Genomic DNA, 25,737 nt, shown 5'->3' with positions numbered 1-25,737 from the left:
CTATGACTTCTCTTCCATCAGCTATCTGTGGTATATATTTCACATTTTGCTTACAGGTGGTACCTGAACATTGTTCTCTATTCTTATTTTTAATTTTAAAATATTTGTTTTATTGTCTCTGTGGGCTTGTGCCCCTCTATGTCTGCATTGTCTGTCTGGAACTGACACCAAATTTGCTTAACATTCCTTGTTTTGCAACCATTTCTGTATTATTGTACTTATATTTCAATCGATTTAATGGAAACAGGTTGCCTTATTAAAGCAGATGTCTGGAGATACTGGTTGTAACAGTTACATGATTTTATTACAGTGAGGGACCATCTAATCCATATTCCTCGTTTTACTAATAAAGTGACTGAGATGCAAAGAATAGAAGAGAATCTTCACAAACCACACAGTAATCTAGATCCTCGTCACTGATTTGTGTAGTCTAGTATGCTTGCTGGTTAACACTTTTCTACCTAGAGTGGATTAAAGCCATCAGAAAGGATCTTACAGGAGACAGTAAGGGGCTTCCCTAACCACCTCTTAACATTTTATTTGTTACCACAGGTATAACATTTTATTTTTTGACATGTTCGTTTTCTTTATCAGGCATCTGGAAAATGTGGGCAATAATTCTCAGTAAAAGAAGACACTTAAATAACACTCTCTATAGGATTTGATGGGAATTTTAAAACAGCCTTTTGACCTCCTCTTGACAAATTATTCAAGAAGCAGAAAGTAAAACATCATTTTCGATCATTATTGCCAAGTTATGAGGTACATAAGCATTTACAGGTGACGTGGAAACAAAGTAAAAGAGGGGCCAATGCTGTGGGAAGGGTGACTCCACACTAAGTGTGACAGCATGAATCTTAATTACCTTGTTGAACTGCTTTTGTACATCTGATTTAAGTTATTGACTCACAGTGCCATTTAAACTAATGTACCCTTTTTTTTCTACTCAGATAGATAGTTACCCTTTAGCTTTACCTTTATGCTGTCCGAGAAGGTTTTTGTTTTTGGCTACGCATCTCAACTGAATTCAGTTTTTAAATTCTTGAAAAACTTTTCTGAGTAATTCAGATTGCTACCATATCTGGTTTTTGCACCAAACTCACACTCATCATTACATGTGTTGAATATACATTTAAATAATCTATTTTGATATTCATATTTTATTGATTCTTTTAACATTTTATTCTGGCTTTTTGCATAATTATACAGGAGGCTATAAAGTCTGGAAACATAGGCTAATAAACAGCTTATTGATATTATATTATAATATATACAATAATATTCTCTTTGTCTCCAGACTTCATAACTTTTGTAGCGTGAAGGGTCACATCTCACTCTTGATGTCATACCCATTACCCAATTCACATACTGTGAACATATAGTATTTTGGTATTAATGATGAGAACTTTCATGTGCCAATAATAATACTTTGGATTTGTATTCTTGATACCAATTATTAAGCAAGGAGAATTAACAATACTTCAGTTCAGTCTGAATCCCCTATGTGAGAATATAGCTAGTGCCATCCTTTGCATAGACTTGGAATATTAGGTACGTGTTAGAGGAAGCAAGAGCTTTCTAATATCTTACTATACCTCGATGTTCGGGAAAAGTTAGAAAGAAATACAAACTTTAAGATTTCTGTTCATCAGAACTTCCCTAATAAATGACAACCTTATGATCCTAAAGTATTACTATAGACCTAAAATAAAAGTGAATATGTAAGTTCTTCTTAGTAGCAGATTGAATGTGATTGTCTGATAACCTTGTGACAATTCAAGACTTGACATTGCTTTAGGAAAGAGTGAACAGACCAGCTTAAGGATGTTGTTTGCAAAGTACCCTATGCTCTTTATTTCCTTTGCAATAGGGTAGAATAAACAATAATTACAGATAGACATGACCGAAGACGTCACATTTTGTGTCCCTCTTCAATCATTTCATAGTATCAGGGCACGATCACTCTTCACTTATGATTTTTGTGTGCACCTCGCGGCTCTTCACCCGCAGCTTGTTGACCTGGGACTCGGCAATGTCAGCCCGCTCCTCGGCCTCCTCCAGCTCATGCTGGATCTTGCGGAATTTAGACAGATTTGTATTGGATTGTTCCTCCTGAGAATAAAAATGGAATTGTAAGAAATCTATACTGTGTATATTTCTAGACTCCTTAGGCCTAGGGGAAGAAAAGACTTGGCATCTACAGAGAAGTTAAAATACTCAACAGGAAACATGATTGTTTTACTGTCTCCTGGATTTTGCTTATCATTGATATTAACTGGATGATTTATTTGAGGCTTGGTGTCTCATAAATAGTCACATATGTATTTTTGCAAATAAAACATATTAAAAGATACCACAAGTAGAGCAAGAAAGAACATAAGAGCGGAGAAGGCAAGAATATTAAAGTCATGCTTGTTAATGCTTGCTATAAGATGATTGGTAGCTCAAGTTAGATATTCTTTATCATATTAAAGATAAATTTCTTTTTTTAATTTTTATTTTTCGATTACAGTTGCCATTCAATGTTATATTAGTTTCAGGTATACAGCATAGTGGTTGGACATTTATATAATATATGAAGTGATCCCCCTAATTAGTCTAGTGCCCACCTGGCACTATAGTCATAATATTATTGACTATATTCCCTGTGCTGTACTTTATTAGGATGAATTTCTTAATAGTTTCTTTAAATTGAAAAAAAGTTGTATTTTATCATATATTATTTTGTCACATTTCAAGACAATTACTTTTTTCTCCTGCTTTGGTTGTAACAATTCTATTGAAAAATTCCCTAATATTAACTAGTCCTTAATAGGAACTAAGCCTATTTAATCACTGATGGATTTAGTAATTTATCTTTATTATAACTACACTTACAAGTAAAACCGCCTTTGGTTTTTTTCCCTGTTCTGTCTTGGAAGGGTTTTGGTATGAGGGTTATGTATGCTTCTTAAAATAATTTGGAAAGCTTTTTATTTTTTCCCATGCTCTGGAATGGCTTACAGAGCTTGGGAATTATCTGTTCCTTGAAGTTTTGAAAGATCTATCTGAACCTGAGTCCATTTACAGAAGTAATTCTGAAATAATTTATTCAGCTATCTTAGTAATTTATATTTCCCTATAAAAGGCACTGATTTCTTCAAGATTTTGGTTTTGCTGACAGATTTATATTTTAATTTTAAAAAATGTAAACCTACTTGTATGGCTTGCCCATTATCACATTTCTAATGTTGAGAATTTGTATTTTATTTTTCTTTTTTCTTGATTAAGCTAGATGTGAGTATATTTATTTTATTACTATTATTTTATTAGCTCCCCAGAAATTATCAGATATTACTGAAATTAGAAAATTAGAAAATAGTATACTCTAATTCATCAATTTCTACCTTTATCTTTAACAGTAGTTCTTACTTCCATTATTTTATTTATAACATTTTTAATTGAAATGCTAGTTTATTCATTTATTTTAACTTTTGATTTATAATGAAAGCATATGAAGCAGTGAATTGTCCTCCAATGACAGCTTTGGCTATACTCTTTAGGTCTGTCAAAGTAGCAATTTCCTTGATATTTATTTATAAGTGATAATTATTCAGTAATTATGTATTTTTAATTTCCAATTTAACCTCAAAAATATATAAGAAAGTTTGTGCTTTAACATTTAAGCATTTTGGAATTTTTGTTTATATTTCTCATCGATTTACAATTTGATCACACTGTGGCTAGAAAATGTGGCCTGTATTTTATCTGCTTTGAATTTTGAGGTTTCTTTGTGGATTAAAAATTTACTTTTTAAATCAAGCTATTATTACAAATAATAAACAAAAGATAAAAATGCACAAAGGTTTTTAAGAAGTCACAGTCTCCTATAAAACAAACAGCTTATTTACTACAAGGAGTTGTAAACCTAATTAGTTACTAGCTTTTCTTAGCAGAGGACTTCTCTATTTTCTATCTTGAGGATACTTACAGCCTCCTCAGCTTGTCTCTTGTAAGATTTCACTTTTGCCTGAAGTTTATCTACCAAATCCTGAAGCCTGAGAATATTTTTTCGATCTTCTTCTGTCTGAAAGATCATAAAAACCATAGGGCATTACTTCTAAAGCACATGACCATTGTATTATTACATATGAATGTTTCACGTATACATGGAAGAGTGCTTAGTGTATAAAAGCTATTGCTGTACCTGGTAAGTGAGTTCCTTCACCCTCCTCTCATGTTTGCGTAGACCTTTAACAGCTTCAACATTACGCTTTTGCTCACTCTCAACCTCTCCTTCAAGCTCACGCACCTGCAAAAAAATAGGCTCTTAAGAACTTTGATCCCATAAGCCATTGGGAGCAAATGGAAATAGATAGATATTGAGATACTCACTCTGGCCTCCAGTTTCTGGATCTGCTTCTTCCCGCCCTTCAGTGCCAGCTGCTCAGCCTCATCCAGACGGTGCTGCAAGTCTTTCACCGTTTGTTCCAGGTTCTTCTTCATCCGTTCCAGGTGGGCGCTCGTGTCCTGCTCCTTCTTCAGTTCCTCAGCCATCATGGCTGCCTAATTAGCAATAAAACGAAATCCATTGAGGGAGCTGAATAGCATATCAAGATTCGAGTTCAACCACCACTGCATGCCCTCAGCTCACATCTGTGATGGCCTTCTTGGCTTTCTCTTCTGCGTTGCGGGCTTCCTGGACAATGTCCTCCATCTCTGCTTGTATTTGGGAAATGTCTGTTTCGAGCTTCTTCTTGGTATTAATCAGGCTGGTGTTCTGTTTAAAAATAAGTTATAAATATTTTTTAGCGTGTTACCTAAGAACTTATTATGGTAGTCAATTTTGAAAAAAAATTTTCAGGTAAAAATTTATAAGTCAAATGCCATTCAATATTATTTTGCTATGTAGCACCATTAAATAAAATGGAAATGTTATAGAACATTCAGCATCTTCAAGTACATAGTTCATAATTAGGCCAAATACCTCTATAATTTCATAACTGCCATTTACTAATGAGACTATTCCCAGGAATAAAATTATAACAGATGTTAGATTCCATTTCTCCACAATAAAAATGTCAATATCAATAGCAAGGGTCAATAAAGATATTAAGACAAAATAGTATGGGTAGCCTTAGAATATTATACGACATGAATCAATAATTTATGCAAAATAAAAAAGCAAAATTTTCTCAATAATACAGTGAAAAATCTTATAGAAGCATAAAATCTGGCTGTCATAAAAAAATTAAGCATATATATTTCTGGGACATATAAGCATTCACCAAGCATGGGTTTTTTGTACTGAATCCACCTGAGTGTGGAGGAGTTGGACACGCTCGCTGGCATCCAGAAGCTCCTGTTCTGCAATTTTCCTGCTCCTCTCTGTCTGTTCCAGAGTGGCCCTCAGCTCTTCAATCTCAGCCTGCAGCAGGTTAGCTCTGCGCTCCACCATGGCCAGCTGCTCCTTCAGGTCTTCTTGGCCCCTGAGGGCATCATCCAGGTGGATCTGAGTGTCCTGTGGAATGAATGATCCTTGAGACATCTTGTTCTCAGCGCAGCAGTCACCCGACTGCCCTGGGACCATTTCTTGAGCCCATTTACCTTGAGAATGCCTTGGGTGTTTCTGTAGTTCCTCAGGGCCTCAGCAGCCATGCGGTTGGCATGGTTCAGCTGGATTTCCATTTCATTCAGATCTCCCTCCATCTTCTTCTTGATCCTGATGGCATCATTCCTGCTCCTAATCTCAGCATCCAGCATAGTCTGCATCGACTCCACGACTCTAACGTGGTTTCTCTTTAGCTGGTCAATTTCCTCATCCTTTTCAGCAATTTTCCTGTCAATTTCAGACTTGACCTGGTTCAGCTCCAGCTGGATGCGCAGGATCTTTCCCTCTTCATGTTCAAGCGATGCCTTAATGACAGCAAGAGGGTAGCATTAGCAGGGAATGGAAACATTTGAAAGTTTATCTAAATATCTTTCCTTCCACAAATTGTTCTGTTTATTTTTTTATTTAATCTATGTGGATGGGTCTGATTTTTTTTTTAATTTGATTTATACCTCTGCTTCCTCTAAAGCAGCCTGGAGTTCAGATTTTTCCTGTTCCACTTGTTTCTTTATTTTTTCCAGTTCATGAATACGTTTCCCTCCTTCTGCAATCTGCTCTGTAAGGTCAGAAATCTCCTCTGTTTGAGTAAAAGACAGGTAGAGATTTGGTCAGAAGGAGGACAAAAGAGAAAGGTTTCTTCAAGGCACGAATATTACTGAAAGTGAAAGGGTCTCACGCTGCAAGTTTTTGTTCTCCCGTTTGAAAGTTTCTAGCTGATCCAAGGATTCCTCATAGGCATTCTTCATCTTGAACAACTCAGTGCCAAGAGAACGGGCCTCCTTCTGGGAGGCCTCGAGCTCAGCATGGGTTTCCTCATACTTCTGTTTCCATTCTGCCAGGATCTGAAAAATCAAGAGTGGTTACCTGTTGTAAAGGATGGAGGAAAATAGCAGAGAGCAGAGACTGATGCAGAAATTACCTTATCGAAGTTCCTCTGCTTTTTGTCCAGAGCTGCGCATGCAGCATTTGTTCTCTCCACATCAAGCATGAGGTCCTCGACCTCATTCTGTAACCGCTGCTTCGTCTTTTCAAGAGAGGCACATTTCGCATTCACGGCTTCTACATGTTCTTCAGCAGCTTGTAGACGCTGGGCCAGCTTCTTCCTTGAAGATTATATACATTTATAGAGAGAAGTGAACCAAAACAAAAATTATAAACTATTACCACACTCAAAGTATTGGAAACTTCAAACAAAATATTTATGTTAAAAATGTCAATTCATTTGTTCAACAAATATTGATGAGCTTCTTTTATGAACTAGACCCTGCGTACACAGCAATGAACAGGACAGAAAAGGTCCCTGCCTCATGAATCTTCCAAACAAGTGAGAGTAATAAACAATAAGCAAGTGAGAAAATACATAATAATAAATTGCTGATATAAGTGCAATGAAGAAAAATAAAATAGAGTAAGGAGTGGGCAACTACTCTAGATAGTCAGGATGGCCTCTCCAAATAGGCCGTATTTCAGTCAAGATCTAAAAGAAGATAGAGAGTGAGCTAGATGAGTTTTAGGGGAGAGTATTTCAGACAGAAGAACCAGCAAGTGCAAAATCTGAAGCAGCAATGAGCTTGGTGTGTTTGAACAGCAAGTAATGCCTAATTATCTTATAATTATTTGTTATTCTTTGCTTCCTTAACTAGATTTTAGGCAAAGAGGGCAGAGATCATGTTTGCTTTATTCATATCTTCTTCTTGGAGCTTGACAGTGCCTAGCAAATAGGATCTAATTAATGAACATTTGTGGGTTAATTCATGGAATCTTCAAAATTTTTATCTTTCTGATTCAATGTGCAAAGTTTTCTGCATACATACTTGGCCTCCTCCAGCTCCTCTGTGCGTTGGATGGCATCTGTCTCGTATTTGGTCCTCCACTGGGCGACCTCACTGTTAGCCTTGGACAACGCCCTCTGCATTTCTGCCTTGGATTCCTGCTCCTCCTCATACTGTTCCCGCAGCAAGTCACAGTCATGGCGGGCAGACTGCAGGGCGTGGGCCAGGGCATTCTTGGCCTGTGTAAATAGTTACATTTTCATTTTACTAAATACTTAAACATTTAATTATTAGGTTTCAAAAACCTTAATAAGTTGATGTAATGGACTCCAATTAGGGTCAGGTCACGGGGAAAAAAATGAGTCTTGTAATAATAGTTACCTTTGTCTCCTCTTCAAGTTGCCTCTTTAATTCCTCAATCTGTTGAGTAAATGCTTGTTTGCCCCTTGATAACTGAGACACCAGAGCCTCTTTTTCATCTAGCTGACGTGAATATTCACCTGATAGGCAAAAGAAATGGCACCAGTATTTTTAAAGTGAAGAAAAATTTGCAAGCCCATATTAGAAATAAATTTTAACTTTTACCATTCCCATCATTGAGTGCTCAGATGATTGAATTATTCAATTGACATCTTTATGCTTAACGTCAAATTTCTGATTTTTATGGTGAAACTTACATATTAATTTGAATGAATAAACACAACTTAAATTCCTTCTATTCTCTCTGTTACTAATTCTTTCAGGGTTATATGATATTGTGTAAATCTTGGTGATAGCAGTCAAAGAAGGAAGCTAAAATGTCTAATTCTGCATAGTCCCAGTTCCATAAGACTTGTAAGAGACAGGGCCTTTTCAGGAACTGTTCACTGTGATATACATCAAAAGAAGCTTGGTCTAAAACAGGAGCCCTGGACCCATGCTGGAGTGATTCCTAACCCCAAGCATGCCCTCAGTTTGGTCAAATACTCAAGGTCTGTCTTGAGTAGAGTTTGATCCAGTCCTAGTGAAGTCTTTATCTCCAGCATTGTCCCCAAGTGACCTTGCAAGTAGGTTGAGAGTCTGAGCTGTTTAGTGAATCACCCATGTTCTCAGTTGCTTTTATTAGGCTTTTGCATCACCAAATCAGTTGTTTTTAATGACATCATCTCCATAGAAGAGGACAGTTACCAGATTCGGTCTGCAAGCGGCCCCTCTGTGTTGTCAGGTCATTGATCAGCCGCTGCTGCTCTTCTTCCTTTGATTTCAGTTCACTCACTTGGTCCTCTAGTGTACGGCACATTTTCTCTAGGTTTCCCTGTGTGAGAAAAAGGAAAAGGAAAAAATGAAGACATTTTAATATAATTTTGCTCAAGCTACAATTTCTTCTAAAACAGAAAAAATATTTATTTTGACATGAAATAAATTCTTACATATAATATGATATATAAGGATTTTTTCTTTATACTTTCTGATTGCTGTCCTAAGTTGAAAATATACATTGAGATTTTTAAAAAGCTAATCATAATGCTCTGTTCAATATTAATATAAGAAATTTAAAGTATGTTCTAAATTTAAGATTTTGTAAGATTAAATGGTATATTTTCTAAAGCATATTCATAAATACTTCATTGCCTTTATGTAGAGTGACATTTTTCTTATTGGATAATTGAGAATATTGTAAACCTGTGTTCTTAAATTAGAGACCAAGAGATCACAGATGACCTATGTTCAAAAGTTGGTGCTTTTTTTAAATTAATGATGTGATAGGGAGAATGTGCTTAACTTTTTTGATTTCAATTTCTTCATATGTTAAGTGGAAATAATACAAATACTAATACCTTCCTTACCAACCTTCCGTAGTACTGCATAGAACAAATGACATAGTGTGTGTAAACTGCCCCATGCCACTATGATGGTTACACAAAGGACTATTGTTAATAACAATTACCTTGGCTTTGGAGACAGTCTCCATGTTACTAGCAAGGTCATCAATCTCCATCTTCATCTCACTCTTCTCCTTCTCCAGCTTCTGCTTGACCCTCTGCAGGTTGTCTATCTGCTCCCCAAGCTCAGCCACACTGTCTGCATGCTTCTTCCTCAGGGTGGCTGCAGTGGCTTCATGCTGCAGGGTGGCCTCCTCCAGGTCCCTGCGCATTTTCTGGAACTCAGCCTCCCTCTTCTTGTTCATCTCGATCTGGGCTGAAGTTGCACCACCAGCTTCTTCCAGCCGCTCACTGATCTCCTCCAGTTCCCGAGAGAGGTCAGAGCGTTGCTTCTCTGCTTTGGCTCTAGAGGCCCGCTCTGCCTCGATTTCCTCCTCTAGCTCCTCAATGCGGGCCTGGGAGTGGTGAAAAGCAAAAACTTAGCTTCTTTACATCATAACTGCACCTGTTTGAGACAGATTAATGGCAGTATGAACTTACTTGCAACTCTTTAATCTTCTTTTGCAGCTGAATGCCAAGTGCTTGTTCATCTTCAATCTTACTTTGCAGATTGCTGATTTCAAACTCTTTCCTTTTTGAAAAGTAGCAAAGAATAAGAATTGAGTCCATACCCACCACTAGAAGCAAGTTCATAAGTAATTCTTTAATACTTACTTTTTGAACTTTTCATCGAGTTGTTGTTTTTCATTTTCAATGTCCATTATGGACTCTTGGGCCAACTTGAGGTCACCTTCAAGTTTCCTCTTAGCCCTTTCTAGGTCCATGCGAAGTTTCTTTTCTTGTTCTAAGGACCCTTCAAGCTAAACATAAACAATGTTAAGTTAAAAAGATTGCTTAGCCTTTTTTCAAAGAAAATAATTTTCTTGATAATTCCAGACTTACATCATCCACTTGCTGCTCTAGCTTGATCTTCGCTTTGGTCAGGGTGTTGACTTTGTCCTCTTCTGCCTGCAGGTCATCCAGGGTCTGCTGGTGGGCCTCTTGGAGGGCCTTCTTCTCCTTGGTCAGCTTAGCTATGGTTTCATCCAGGCCTGCCATCTCTTCTGTGAGGTTTTTCACCTAAAATGTCAAGAAAGAGAATGTTTCTACTATAAAGCAGCTTATTGGATGCTAGAACATCTTAATAGTATAGCAGAATATAATTCATACCTTATTTTCTGTGGCGTGTTTCTCCTTTTCAACCTTGGCCAGTGTCAGTTCAAGGTCATCAATGTCTTTCTTGAGCTCTGAACATTCATCTTCTAGCTTCCTCTTCTTGGCTGTCAGCTCAGCATTGATCTCTTCCTCATCCTCAGCTCTCTCAGTTACCTCTTTGACTTTGGCCTCCAGCTGGATTTTGTTTTTAATCAGTTGCTCACACCTTTCCTCTGCATCAGCCAAGGCATCAGCTTCCTTGAGTTGGAAACAAAATAAAAATTGAAAAGAAAGAATTAAATATTTTTAATGATAACAGTATAAATCTCTGCCATTTGTTCTTTGAATTTAAACTTTTATGAACCTCGTGCTGTGTGCAATGCAGGATATTCCACACTGTGGGAAAAACAAAATGTATCAAATATTGTCCTGTTCCTTTAGAAAAGCATACAGTTGTACTTTGGTGTCCTTGGGTGATTGGTTCCATGCTCTCCCCACCATGGGTACCAAAATCCACAGATGCTCAAGTCCCTTATATAAAATGGCATAATATTTACATATAACCTATGAACATCCTATCATAGACTTTAAATCATCTCTAGATTATTCATAATACCTCATACAATGTAAATGCTATATAAATAGGTGTTATACTATATTGTTCAGGGAATAATGTACTTGTTCGGTAAAGATGCAACCATCATAGGCCTATCTATATAGTATATGTCAGCAAAAACATTATATTAAAATTTTTTTTCAGTCCATGGTTGGTTAAATTCACAGATGAGGAACCACTGAATACAGAGAGCCAGCTGTATTCTACAGTAAATTAGAAATCCTACCTCTCCCCCAAACTCCTATTAATTCAGAAAGAAATTAGTGACATAAGACAGCAGAGAAGTTGTATTAAAGATGGTTCCACAAATGAAATGGCAATTGAGCTTGGCCTTGACAGATGCATAGGGTTTGGTTTTGTAGAAATCAATTTATTGGGGAAAGGAGCAGGAGGAGATAAGGCATTCTAACCGGAAAAATTCAGGCTGTAGCTGCCATTGCACTATTTCTCTTTGTAGTACTGGAAGACAATCCTGGTTATGATGCTCTAAATTCAAGTTGAGGCATAAGGTAATAGAGAAATTCCTGGCTGCAAATTAGTAGTTACAAAATAGTCATGGGGATATAAAATAAATCATAGGAAATATAGTCAATAATAGTATAATAACTATGTATGGTGTCAGGTGGGTACTAGACTTCCCGGGTGGATCACTGGATAAGTTATATAAATGGCTAACTACTATGCTGTACACCTGAAACTAATATAAAATAATATTGAATGTCAGATGTTACTGAAAAAATTTAAAAGTAGGGGAAGGTGAAGCAGAATAAGAGGTACAAATTTCCATGTATAAAACAAGTCATAGGGATGTGGTAAACAGCATAGGGAATATGGTCAATCATATTGTGATAGCATTATATAGTGTCAGATGATTGCTGGACTTATCATGGTGATCACTTCTTTAGGTATGTAAATGTTGAGTAACTTGGTGTATACCCAAAACTAATACGATATTGTATGTTGGCCGTTTTAATGAAAATTTTAAAAAATTTCCTGGCAACTGCTATGTTTCCAATTAAGAAGATTGGTGGTGGACAGGAGATGAAGAAGAAATTGACATATATATTTATCAGTGAGCCTCCATATCGGACTTTGAATACATAAAACAATAAAATGTGCTGCATACAGTCATGTAATGAATATAGTGGTATAGGACAGATTCTAAGTAATTCTCTAGGGACAACAGAAAAAAATTCAGGATAGGTTTAATGGGGATGAGGCTAGAAAAAAAAGCTCTTTTTTTCTTTTATAATCAAGAAAGAGAAGCCATTATATTACCCAAGTCTGACCGAGAGAACAATCTTAATCAACAGGAAAAATATATGATTTTGTGATGAGTAAATTATACCAGACTAATTCAATTCAGTCCAAGAGAAAGACAGCCTTATAAATTACATTTCAGAGTTGATGAAAGCAATTCTAAAATGATTAGTTCAGGAGTGAGCAGTGAAAAAGCTGGATAGAAGAAGAGAGAGTTGGGGGCAGGCAGAGCAACTTAGGTGCTGCTGCAGTAACCTGGGTATGATGGGATGGGGCACTGACTTTGTGGAGATGGATTGGAAAGAGCAAATCTGACTTTTGGAGATCAATAAAAAACAATAATTCAATAAAATTTGATGTAGACGATTGTCATTTGTCAGCTGCACATGTTGTGATTTAAGACTCATGGACACCTAGCAATTCAAGAAATTTTCAGAGAAAAAAACCACTCTCTCCATGCTATCCTCCCTTTAATATTTTACTCAGGATAGTTTCATGTTAAAATCACTTTCAAGTGCAGTCTTCAAAGGGAAAAGAAGTCATAAATCCTGTAGTTTGATCAAATTGTGTAGAATGGAAGACAATAGTCAGTTCTATCTCATTGCTCTAGTGCTAGGTTGGGGGTGTTTATTGGGTGATGAAGGAATACATGGACTTTATTGGTACCATCAGAATGCTTTCACTTCCTCCCTACAGGGAGTGTCTCCCACACTAACTACCCAACTTAATATTGCTAGTGGCCAGCATTTTAGCACTTGCATCCTGATTGGCAGGACCCAGAAAGACACCAGTACTCACAGCCTGCACTTGGAGCTGCAAGTCATTCTTCTCTTTCAACAATGACACCATCTTTTCTTCAAGTTCCTTCCTTTTTGCCTCTGACTTGGCAAGTTCATCTTTAGTTTTCTGAAATTCTTCCTTCATGTTAGCCATCTCCTTCTCAGTTTCTGCACTCTTCAGCAGAGGCTTGATCTTGAAGAAGAGTTTCATCCAGGGCCAGTGCTTGACGTTCATGAAGGCTCGGACGTTGTACTGGATACAGAAGATAGACTCCCTGAAATTTAATTGATGAAAATTAGATATTGTGTAGATAATGAAATGAGGTGAAATCTTGGCAAAGTGAGTTGGAGGCGCTGCCCCCGCTGTGTTTCTCACTTACTTTTAAAAGTGCAGATGAAAGAAATTGATTTTGTGATGATGATCAAAGACTTGTTAGTCACTCATTCCTCTACATCACTGTTTCTCAAACTATGGTGAATATAAGCATCATTGGAAGGATTTGCTATAATACTATTCCTTGACCCTATTCCCAGAGAGTCAGGTTCACAAAATCTGAGGTAGGGCTTAAAATTTTGCATTTTTATCAAGTTTGCAAGAGACGCTGATGACGCAGGTCCAAAGACCACTCTTTCAAAAGTATTGCTCTACATCAGTGGTTCTCAAATTTTTCAATGAGAACAGTGCTAAGAGCAGTGAAAGGAGAACTAGACCCTGAGGGATGCAGGGCTTGGGATAAAAGGACTTATTAAACACTCAGAATTTCTTTGAAAATCTCTAGTTTTATATTTTCATATTGTACGAATTTTGCATGTTACTCTATATCATCATATTTGTTTTAGTTTAAATTATTTTTTTAAAAATAATTACTCTCATATTTAGAAAATTAACTGCCTAAATATATGTCAAGAGGATCATGACTAAACTTATTATTTTTAATTAAATATAATACAAGATAAAATATTAGCATAACAATAGGTGATAGAAATAAAATTTGTTTTATGTAAATTATGTACATGTTTACACACATATGTGTATATATATGGATGTACATATGGCAATAAAAAATGCATTTGTCACCATGGATCCCATTCATATGCATCCTGCAGTTCAAGACTCCTTTAGTCTTAGAACTCTGTCCCCCATCAAATTAGATTACTAGAAAACTATGTACCTCAGTGACAGTTTTAACTTACTGAAAGAAATCTTTTACAGATAAATGCTTTTAATATTTGTTGTCATAATTGTTCCATACTCAAAATAATCAAATGGAAGAAGTAGTTTCTGTGTCTTGTATAAAACCACTGTTGAAATTACTGTTTGCTATGCAATTCAATGTATTTTATTTAATGATCTATCCAATAAATTCATATTAAAATCAAGAGCTAGGGCAAACTTTTGTCTCTGCTCTCACTGGTATGTTTTCTCTTGTTAGATAATAACTACACACACTTTATGCTTCTCTCTCTCTCTCTTTTTTTAACCCATGCATTCAGAGTTTATTTCATGGTGATGACCCCTCCCTACTTAATTTTTCTAGTACATGTGCATCCCTACTTTTGTATAGGACTCATATTCATTCCTTCTTACTTTTGTGGCTTTATAATATCTGAGTCTTAACTATAAGCCACCTCAGGAGAGTTTTTGAAGAAAGACTCGAATAAACAATATCTTTTTATACCTTCTTTCCACCATCTTCTGGTACTCCACTCTCGCCAAGAACCCTCTGCATCTGGCCTGGGTTCTGGTAATCAACTGGGCCAGCTTGTCATCTCGCATCTCCTCTAGGAGCCCCAGAAGACCAGCTTTGAAAAAGACCTGAACATAGGCAGAGTTGCAGATCAGAAACTTTACCTAAACTTTAAAGAGACATGGATAGCATCAGATAAGCTTTAGAGACAATTACCTTGGTATGACCAAATTTATATTGGGTGTGGTCAATCTCGATGGACGCAAGGAGCTTCTCAGAAGCCTTCTTGCTATCAATGAATTGTCCTTCAGGGATAGCACTGGCATTTAACACCTTGTATCTGTTAAAGTAAAAACAGTTTTTAAAAGCTTGGTTTACAGACACCATTAATGGTCACTAGAGATTAAACGATCCATTACAAAGTCAGAGCTTTTAAAAAATTATTATTATATATTTTCACAGGAAAGATATTGTATATATGGATGGTCATCTAATATCAACTATCTGCTTTTCTCCATTTTACCTTCCTGCACAGTTGTAACTTTCTTTTTTGCCTCATCAGACTTCTTCTCAGGAAACGATTCTATAATCTGTTCACATTAAGCTGTAGATGACCAATAAAATGTAGTATGTTTAGATGCATTTGCTTTTTAAGATACTGAGTCCAAGGAAGCAAATTTGTGTTGAGGAATGTGGTGGAAAGTATATTTTGGGTATAAGGAACACCTAAAAATCAAACGTAGGGGTGCTTTAGGTCTTGAGCACTGGAGTTCTCTGTCAAGTCCACCAGACCTTGACTTTGGAGAGACCAGCTCCCTACAATGAATGATTACCGGGCCCCTTGTCCCCTTTGTCTTCCTTATTTGATTCTCAGGATGTACTTATCTAGGGAGCTGTTATTGTGATATGGTTCTGGGAAACTAGTGTGTCAGGGGAAAAAGATGAAGGTACAAAAGAAATGACAGAAAATGACTTATTGGTAGCTATACATGCATGGGAGAGTTCCTAATGCAGCCACTTAACAATCGTGTGATTTTGGGTAAATAACTTCTTTGAACTTCAGTTTATGAACTTATAAAATAAGTATCTGTAATACTTGCTTCTCCTGAGTTTTTATAAGGATTAAATGAGGTGTTCCAAATATATTAACATTCAAAAATGATAGTACTCATAATTACTGAAGTTAATGTATACATCTGTGAACTAACCCAGGTGCTTGGTAAATCCAATGAAAAGTCAGCAGAGTGCTTAATATGTGGCATATGTATATTTTAAGGGTGTTTCGAAGCTTAGAATATTTTACTGTTGTGGAAAATTAAAAATAACAAATAGAGGCATATTTTCACTAAATTATTTTACTTGCATTAAATATATTTATACTAAACTTTAAGATACACCATAATTAAGAGAGTCTGACCTCTGTTTGAAATCTGCATAAAGAATTCTGCTTGGGAATCCCTTTCTGCAGATGCGGATGCCTTCTAGCACACCATTACACCTCAGCTGGTGCAGGACAAGTTCGTGCTCCATGGCCCCTAAAAAATACATATTTACTTCATTGAAGAGTTTGTTAAAAAGAAGGTATGGCCGTCATGCTTTATGCTTTTATTCTAGAACTTACCAGGAGTTTTTGTTTCATTGGGAATGATACACCGCACAAAATGAGGGTGAGTACTCCTGAGGTTGGTCATCAGCTTGTTCAAGTTCTCCTGTGGAATCAGAAAAAATCCTGTTATCTCAGATTTTATACATGGTTATGAGCATTTTGGTGATGTTTATATATGTGTCCATAGTTGAGCTGAATGAACAGTATGGACTACTTTTACTTAGGGTTAACACTTTGAAATTCTTCTCTTGAGATGCAGTTTCTGTCTCAGTATTTCTTTCTCCACTTAACAGAAGTTACACATAGAAAGCAGCCTGACACGTGATTCTTTTTAGTGTATACAGTCATTGTCCTCCTTCCTTCCCCCTGGCCACCCACATGCATTAAAGGCCATTGCCTTACTATGTTAGATGGTCACACTTTCATGGTTTTCCTATAACGAAATGCAAGCCTGTACCACATTCAAACTTTTTTTTCATAAGTATAGTTCCCCCTTTCCAATGGTATCAATGTTTAGGGCATAAAGATTATCCATAAGGGGAAAAATTCCACCAGTTATAATTGAGAATTGACTAGATTAAGAATGTGCATACCATATTAGGCTCCTTATAGTCTTGCTAGATTTTCACTGGTCTTACTGATGATTTTTTGTTTCTCTGAGTACATGTCATTACTTATTTTTAAGACTCAAGTAAATTATGAATGACACAGCATTAAGTTTTATAAAAATACCTATAAATATTATTTTTTTGGCTTAGCATGAGAGATGTGTAATTTAAAGCTCTTCTCTCCAAAACTAGATTAACAGAAGTCATTAATTAATGTCAGTCCTTTCCTAAACAATGTGTGAAAAGAAGACTCTTTGCTTTTAAAAACAAATTCCCAAAGTATTAGGGAGTGTCAAGAACAGTTTCTTGCTTACTCTGAAAAGAGCAGACACGGTCTGGAAGGAAGAGCCCTTCTTCTTACCACCTTTCTTGGCACCGCCACCACTTGCCTCTGGAGAAAAAATAAGAGAAGATGTCATTCAAATACAGTTTTGAAACAACAGGGCTATTTCTTGCCTATTTGATGATCTCTGTGTTGAAGTGGAGCATTTTTTTTTTGACATTACCAGCCTCTCTGTTTGATCCGGAATGAATCTTGTGTGCCAGCTAAGTTTGCATCTACTTTTCTGTGTTTTTTATTTTCTCCACTAGGAAATGAAGTGAAAAGCATTCAGCTCACCACGTAGAGAAGAGCTCCTCAATATTAGGACATTTGGGGACATTATAATCTCAAAATTCATCAATAAAACTACAATTGAGAGGCAGAATTTTGTCACTATATTTCTTTAAACATCCTCAGATACTCAATATCCAGCAGAAGTGGATAAAGAATCAGGAGACAAATATAGAAGCCAAGGCTTTTCTTTGTTGAGATCCTAACGGTTCCTTTCTGACCCTTTGTAGTAGGGCCTCTGTCAGTGCTGAAGTGAGCCACATATATATAACTACAATGCAGCCTACTTATTCAAAATTTGGAGGCATCATAGTTTTGGCCCAGCAATCCTTCTGCCATGGCTATGAGATTACCAGCCTCAATCTAGCATCATGTTTTGTGATCTCCAGAGAAAGGGTTGTATTTTTTGAGCACTACCTGCTTCAGCAGTTTGAGTCCCAGAGAAGAGGTAAGCTAGAGTTTTCATTGAAGACTTCTGGTACAGCCCGACCACAGTCTCGTTCAGGGGGTCCTTGTTCTTGTCAAGCCAGCCAGTAATATTGTAGTCCACAGTGCCAGCATAGTGGATCAGTGAGAAGTGGGCTTCAGCCTTGCCTTTGACAACCTTGGGCTTCTGGAAGTTGGCAGACTTTCCAAGATGCTGTTCATATAGCTTGTTCTTGAAGGAGGTGTCTGTGGCCTTGGGGAACATGCACTCCTCTTCCAGGATGGAGAAGATGCCCATAGGCTAAAAGTGGACCACATGCAAAGTTATGATTCTATTTAAACATTTTTCTCTGTATAAAGAATTAAAGTAAGATGCAATGAATAATTCAGTTATCACAAAACATGGTTAGCGAAATGCAAAACAGACCTTCTCAATGAGCTCAATGCAGGCAGCCAGGTCCATCCCGAAGTCAATGAACTCCCACTCAATGCCTTCTTTCTTGTATTCCTCCTGCTCCAGCACGAACATGTGGTGGTTGAAAAACTGTTGCAGTTTCTCGTTAGTGAAGTTGATACACAGCTGCTCCAGGCTGTTGAACTAAGTAAATAGATGTCCTTACTTTTCTCTTCAGCAAATTGAGCATCCTTAAATATAAGACTTTTTGATTAAAAAATATCTGTCAAATTGCCTTTGTATTATAGATATAGAAATTATTGGTGGCCCGTGAAATCTACTTTTTTCTCTGTTGCCATTTATGCAGAATCCTAAATCATTATTAATACATTTTCCTGCACTTGCTTAAGTTAATTCAGATATTTTTCTGAGTTTCTACTTAATCCTTTCATATTTGTGCCCATTAACATCTGCATTTGTTATTGATTCATATAAAAACTAATTTGTGACCTATTAGAAGTGGGCTGGGAGGAGTCTGTTATATGGAAATCATCATGATGAGCATTGCAAGCGAGCTATAACTGCCACCCTGATTCTCCTTTTATTTAAAATGAAAAAAATAAGATACTAAATATTATGTACAGTATGTTAACAGTGGCTTGGTTTTTTAAAAAATGCCAAAATGTTAATATTAGCTAGATATAAATAGTGAAATTAATGTGGAGTCCTTTTTCTTGATGTTCCATATTTTCTGCAATGCTCAAATTGTGCTCTTAAATTGGAAAGTAAATTGAAAACTATAAGCAAAAAAAATATACTCCATAATCCAATATATAAATGTTTAACCAATGTACTGTATACTTTAAACTAATTTTAAAAATCTTAAAAATATATGAATTTTAACCTAACAATATATTGAGAATTAAGAATTAATTGAATTGAGTTTATTAATGCTGACTTTAAATAACTAACATTTTCTCAGCTTTTATTATCTGTTTAGGTATTTCTAAATGGTTTTTTCACTATATATTCAGAGTGTACTGTACATCACACAGGTTTACTTTGATATTTTTATTTTAACTTCATTTTTCATTGTGAGATTTTTAGAGCCTCCCCAATCCCATACCAAGCTAATTCTTAACACCCTTTGTGTGATACAGCAAGTTAAAGAGTTTATATCAAGTGCATTATTTCTCATGGATGTGGAATTATCACTACAATAAATGAATAAGAGCTGCCCAATCACATTCGTTTAAGTCTTTTTGATTGTGTTAAGAAAAGGTCATAATAGTTACATATTTCTTCTTACTGATATTTTCATTGCCTTACTATAAACCCCCATACCGTCCAGCTCTCAACTCACGTCAAAGATCTCAAAGCCTGCAATGTCCAAGACCCCAATGAAGTACTGCCTGGGCTGCTTGGTGTCCAGCTGCTGGTTGATGCGGGTGACCATCCATAGGAACATCTTCTCATAGATGGCTTTGGCCAGGGCACCCACTGCATTGGTCACCTTGAAAGAAAAAAGATGTATTTCTTGAGGTTATTAGAGGACTATAAAATGTTTGCACTTCTGGCAGTGAATTTGAATTATGCACCTACCTGTTCTACAGTCTGGCCTTTGGTGACAAACTCATTGCCAACCTTGACCCTGGGGTAGCAGAGGGCTTTGAGCAGGTCAGCAGAATTCAGACTCTGGAGATAGGCTGCCTTGTCAGCAACTGTAGAGACACAATAAAGGTACCCAACATGACCTACTGCTTGCCCCCACATTCATAGGGACAGAATAATTGGTGAATCACTTTATAGAAAGTTTATATGGGGGTAAAGTGGTCACTGTCTGTCAGAAGCTTAGGTGTAAAGGAATGGGCTTCCCCATCCCACAAAATCCTCTTATTAAACACAGATGGAGCTTTATTTGGTACCTTCAGTGCCATCTGGCTCAGCTTGCTCCTCACGCTGCTTTTGCTTGAATTTCATGTTCCCATAATGCATTACTGCCCCTGTGAGCTTATAGATGGACACTCTTTCATCAGAAGTGAAGCCCAGGATTTCAATGGCACTCTACCAAGAGAGACGAGAAGACAAATTTAAGGCAGAGGCACTCATTTATTTAGGAGAACTTATCCTATATGCTTAAATACACACCTATAGCAGGTTGTTATTGTCATTCTCATACATAATGGATTTTTTGAAAATGGCATGTGTAACTTACATCTGTGGCTAACAACTCTTCTTGATCATCAATGCTGGGGACTGTGATCTCCCCTTGACTGACGAAGGCATAGTCGTATGGATTGGTGGTGATCAGGAGCATTTCTGAGTACACGGAATTCAGGGGATATGTATTACATTAGAAGATGTTAATAAAATGATTACCTTCTAGCTTATAAGTTTGAGGTCTTTCTTACCAATTAGGTCTGGCTTCTTGTTAGACATGATCTGATAAAAGATATGGTAGCTTCTTTCTGCCTTTAGCTGGAAAGTAACTCTAGACTTCTCCAGAAGATCTGCAATGGAAAGTAGCCAACAGATTAGGGGGGAAAATTATAAAGTTCCTGGAATGATGTTGGCACTTAGGGTAATAAGCTGTATCTCATTGGTCCCTTGAGATTTCAGCTGAAAGTTCCCATGAGGTGCCACATATTACCTCTCTACAATGGCAGTGGCTCTTACCATTTCCAGAAATAAACTAAAGCATTGTGACCCATATGCATTTCTCATAGAGAAGATCCTTGACATTTGGAATGTAACTGATTCTTGATAACCCCTTCCTGCCCAGAGTGTCTTCTCATTTTTTAGTAGAAAACAACATTTATCAAGGCTCAGACTAGGAAGTAACTGCATACATGCAACCCGCGGGCAACTCATTTACCCCTAGTGTTAGTGTTTTCTGAGAAACATTTGAAATTCATTGTGAGGCCCAACAGCTGCTGGCAGCTCCTACAGAATCATTGGCTCATGCCTCACATGGGTAAAGCACACTGCGGACTGTGGATAAGACTGGCATTAACCACGGGCACGTTTGGCAGCAGAATGGTGTTTCACAGGATACAGGTTCAGCGGGAGAAGCAAAGTGTTCCTCCAAACCATCATTTGTCATTCTTGGATTCCATTTAGGAGGTCCTGTTACTCACATGTTTCAATATCAGCAGATGCCAGTTTTCCCGTGGTACCAAAGTGGATCCTGATGAATTTACCCTTGCAAGTAAAAAAGATGATGTTATAAACAAAACCTGAAGCACACAAGGAAGATGAGATTGGGATAATAATTCAGACGTGCTTTCTCTGGCATTTAAGAGCTGAGAAAACCTCCCGTGACCAAGAGACTTACAAAACGGGAGGAGTTGTCATTCCTCACGGTCTTGGCATTGCCAAAGGCCTCCAGTAGGGGGTTGGCGCTGATGATCTGATCTTCCAGAGTCCCCTGCAAAGGCAAGAACAGTCCTCACATCTGGGGTTCCAGACGTCCTGAGAGCCCTGACAGTCTTGATTCTGATTCTGGCTGTCTGACTCACCTGCATTTTGCCAGAGGTAACTTCTTCCTTCTTCTTCTCCCCAGTGACTGCAATTGTTGCAAAGTACTGGATGACACGCTTGGTGTTCACAGTCTTCCCTGCACCAGATTCTCCACTGTCAAACAGTGAGCATACATATGTGAGGACTTAAGCTTTGTGAAAAATGAAACTGCCTACACCATCAGCATTTACTACTTTCGCATCTATTTTTATATGTCTGTCAGAGTCTACTAGATCTTTCTCTTCAGCCTACGTATAGCCCATCTCACTTCTGTTCCTTGGAACCGACAAAAAGTAGAGACATTCATTCATTATTCATGTAATACACGTTTGTTAAAATATGCCAGGCTCTCTTCTAGGTGCTGAAACCTGGGCTCAAGGGGCCCAAAAGGCAACCACTCGGCAACTAGGCAGTAAATGAAACAATTAGTAAAAAAACTCTATGAAACAATGCAAGTGTTCTTCAGTTTACTTAGACTAAAGACATGGCCCAAATTAAGTCTTTGAAGGAATAGACATTCTTCAAATGGGCCTTAAAAATGAAATGCTGGTAACATTTCCAAACTGCTCAACCTTTGATGGTCGTATGTTGCTCATTGCCCTGTATTGGATTCTGGCCATGTCCAGAGAAAAGATTTTACATCGCTTACTCCCAGGTGAGTCCTGTGGAACTTACGAGACTGGAGTAGCAAGTGATGTACTTTGCAGTATTATTTTATATTCTGATGCATTCTAAACCTTACAATAAGAGCCAATGATATCTGCTTTCAGGCTATCATGCCATTGCTTTAGTATATGGGCATTAACTAATTTCTTCTTTTGGTTTGTCCTTTTCTATTGAGAGTAAAATACTAATAAGGCTCAGAATAATGATACATACGTGATTAGGATAGACTGATTTTCCCGATCTAGAAGAAAAACAGTGGACAGTCAGCATATATACCAGTTACACAAACAAAACCTTGTACAAGGAAACACTTAAGATACTGAATGTAAGTACCATTTACAATGGAGTTTTTCAATATAGTATGTAAAGTTATATATGTTATTATTCTTAAGCTTCTTAAATTGGGGAAGAGAAACATAAAACGTCATCATATCTTAAATTCCTTAAACCCTCCCAGAAAGTGTGTTCCAGTTTAAAACAAAGAGCAGTTCTTGCCAAAGGCGGACACAGTCCCTAGCTGTCATCTGCAGATTTCAGTGTCATTCTGTTTGCTGATTAATGCATATAACTGAAAAATGCATAATATGCTAAGGGTTTGGACTATAGTTTAATAGGTTAAAATAGATTTAATCAAACCATGGTTGACATTTACTTTCTAATGGATCTATTGGCGATGCATGCACGTGTGCGCGCACGCGCGCGCGCGCACACACACACACACACACACACACTTGCCTGTGTCTCATAGCCACAAACTGCAACCCTAACTCTGATCGGTCTTTCCAAAATGTATGACATTGGGTCAAAGAAAGATTAGTTGAAAAGGGTACTTCAATCAGAATAAAACCCCTTTAAAGGGGAAGGATAGCAACTTTTGTTTAGATGCCTGTAGCCCCCAAACACCGTCTTCATTCAAAGGGAGAATATCATATCTGAAAAGAGTTCTGATGACTTCGATGAGATAACAGTACTTCTAAAATATCTAATCAATAATCAATAAGAAACTTAGGCATGAAAATGATTGAACACATTTTTCATTTCTATTCAGGAAATCTGATTCGGTTGTTACTTAATCTTACTCCTGTTGCTTTCATATATAAAACAAATCATGTCTTTTCAAGCAGGGAGACTGAAAAAGCTTCATGGGGTGGAGCAGTAGCATGGTCTGATAAAATCCCGGAAGCAACATCTGTAGAAGTGAGTTTTAGTCTCTGCTTTCACAGCAGAGACTAAAACTCTTCTGTATAATCAGGTGGTCGAATTAGAGTATTTGTAAAGGTCTTTTTAGCTTTAACATTTTGTGGTTAGAGGTGGTAAAATGATTCATATGAAAGACAGTGGAGCCACTCACCAGTCAGCATGAACTGATAGGCATTGTCAGAGATGGAGAAGATGTGGGGCGGGGCTTCCTGGCGCTTTTTGCCTCTGTAGGCTGTCACCACCTCGGGGTTGTACACTGGCAACCACTTGTAGGGGTTGACGGTGACACAGAACAGGCCTGAGTAGGTCTGCACCAGAAAGAAAAAAATACATTATTTCATGAGAATTTTAATAATTTACTACTTTTCAAAAATGTTAACTGCCCGCATGAGTGGAAAGCAATGAGAATGCACTCACGTAGATCATCCATGCTGCATAGCGCTCTTTGAGGTTGTACAGCACAGCGGGCTCATGCAGGTGAGTCATCATGGCCATGTCCTCGATTTTGTCATATTTGGGAGGGTTCATGGGGAACACCTGATCTTCTTTCACTGTCAGAGTCTGGTAGACAGGAAAGATAACTTTTTATTTCAGTTGCGTGACCAAATAGCAAAATCAATAGAATGTCAATTCCTGTGTCTCTACTCACCGCTCCCGCTTCTGTCTTCACAGTCACTTTCCCTCCTTCTCTGCTCTGGATAGTTCCTTTGACAAAGGATTCTTTGGGCTCCGCCACAAAGACAGATGTCTTGGCATCAAAAGGCCTATTCTGGGCCTCAATGCGCTCCTTTTCAGACTTTCGGAGGTAAGGAGCAGCCTCCCCAAAAACAGCCAGTTCTTGGTCTGAACTCATGGCTGCTGAACTCAGAGGTCCTAAAGGAGATGAAATGTTTCACACTAGGGAACCTGAACTGTCATGTATATCAATAAATTTCTATACTGATGATATTTCAAGGGCCCTGTTGGAAATTCCACCAGGCAGGTCCACTGTACACCATGCTACAGTTATTGAAACAAACATAATCACAAGATCTCAAGTGTGTCAGGGGTCTGTGTACCCAACACTATACATGGTGCTTTAAATCCATTATCCTTTTTTTTTTGAAACTGGCATTCTAATCGAGAGCTGGGTTGTAGTTTCAGCATGTTAAGGAGCTTGTGACCTTGGGTAATCTGCCTGATCTTTTTGAGCCCCAATGTTTCCATCTTTATAATAGGGATCGCAATATTTGCCTTTTTAAATTCACAATGAGATATTATGTAGATACTTTGAAAAAAAGTTAAAATGACGACTGAGAAAGCAACTTGATATAGTTGACATAGTTCAGGCTACCATTTAGATATAAAATGTTATTTATTATAATGTAACAACATTCTATTTCTTGCCATATGATGTAAAAGAACTTTATTTTCTCCTTTAGATGTGCTCACATTTAGTGAATTTGGGCAGATTATATTTTTGTTTACATTTTTTTTTAAATTGGGTGCTTAGTAGAATTTGTCTAATATAATTTATTTGCGTATTAAATCCAGTTAATCAATTTAACCCAGTTAAACCAATTGAGGAGAAAAGGCACAGAAAATGTTATCCTCATTCTTCTACATTGAAGGGCTCCCTTTGCTTTTCCAAATTTTCTTCTGAAGAATGCAAACTTGGGACACTCCATTCTATGTTATCTGCAAATTGCCAGTGGTCATCAGTAGAATAAAAGATTTGCAAAGAATGCTCTTGCAGTCATTACATGATCAAATTATTTGAAACTCATTTTAATCAGTTAGCCACAAGACTCTCTCTTTAGAAATGCAGTCTGTAGTAGTAGGGCAGATTAATACTTTTATTATATATGTAACAATAATTTCACAGTGTTTTTGTTTCATATAACATTCAGCATTGGGTAAGGTAACTAAAAAAGATTTTAAAGAAGATTAAAGGAAGCACTTCCT

The 25,737-nt window shown here is 37.2% G+C and overlaps 1 protein-coding gene across 1 annotated transcript; it reads right to left on the bottom strand.

The window, feature by feature from the left end:
* Positions 1-1,827: 1,827 nt before the first annotated feature.
* LOC107498317 (myosin-2) lies at positions 1,828-24,651 on the bottom strand. Its single transcript, XM_036223536.1, has 38 exons — positions 24,443-24,651; positions 24,211-24,354; positions 23,945-24,101; positions 22,807-22,834; positions 21,927-22,041; positions 21,743-21,835; positions 21,546-21,609; positions 20,820-20,918; positions 20,624-20,727; positions 20,334-20,472; positions 20,011-20,129; positions 19,772-19,921; positions 18,442-18,612; positions 18,006-18,315; positions 17,290-17,366; positions 16,383-16,470; positions 16,179-16,296; positions 14,978-15,101; positions 14,753-14,889; positions 13,093-13,348; positions 10,434-10,676; positions 10,167-10,343; positions 9,939-10,084; positions 9,765-9,855; positions 9,290-9,679; positions 8,530-8,656; positions 7,744-7,862; positions 7,405-7,601; positions 6,510-6,693; positions 6,267-6,432; positions 6,043-6,167; positions 5,587-5,895; positions 5,297-5,500; positions 4,634-4,759; positions 4,375-4,545; positions 4,187-4,291; positions 3,971-4,066; positions 1,828-2,112 (listed from the first exon to the last, which is right to left on the bottom strand). The coding sequence occupies exons 1-38, from the start codon at positions 24,644-24,646 to the stop codon at positions 1,960-1,962; spliced, it is 5,826 nt and encodes a 1,941-aa protein (XP_036079429.1). The 5' UTR covers positions 24,647-24,651; the 3' UTR covers positions 1,828-1,959.
* Between the last annotated feature and the right edge of the window lie 1,086 nt (positions 24,652-25,737).

This window comes from Rousettus aegyptiacus, unplaced genomic scaffold (genome assembly GCF_014176215.1).
Source record: "Rousettus aegyptiacus isolate mRouAeg1 unplaced genomic scaffold, mRouAeg1.p scaffold_m13_p_6, whole genome shotgun sequence".
In the NCBI taxonomy this organism is placed as follows: domain Eukaryota; kingdom Metazoa; phylum Chordata; class Mammalia; order Chiroptera; family Pteropodidae; genus Rousettus; species Rousettus aegyptiacus.
The sequence above is the reverse complement of the archived record's forward strand: the minus strand, read 5'-3'. Positions and strand labels throughout refer to the sequence as shown.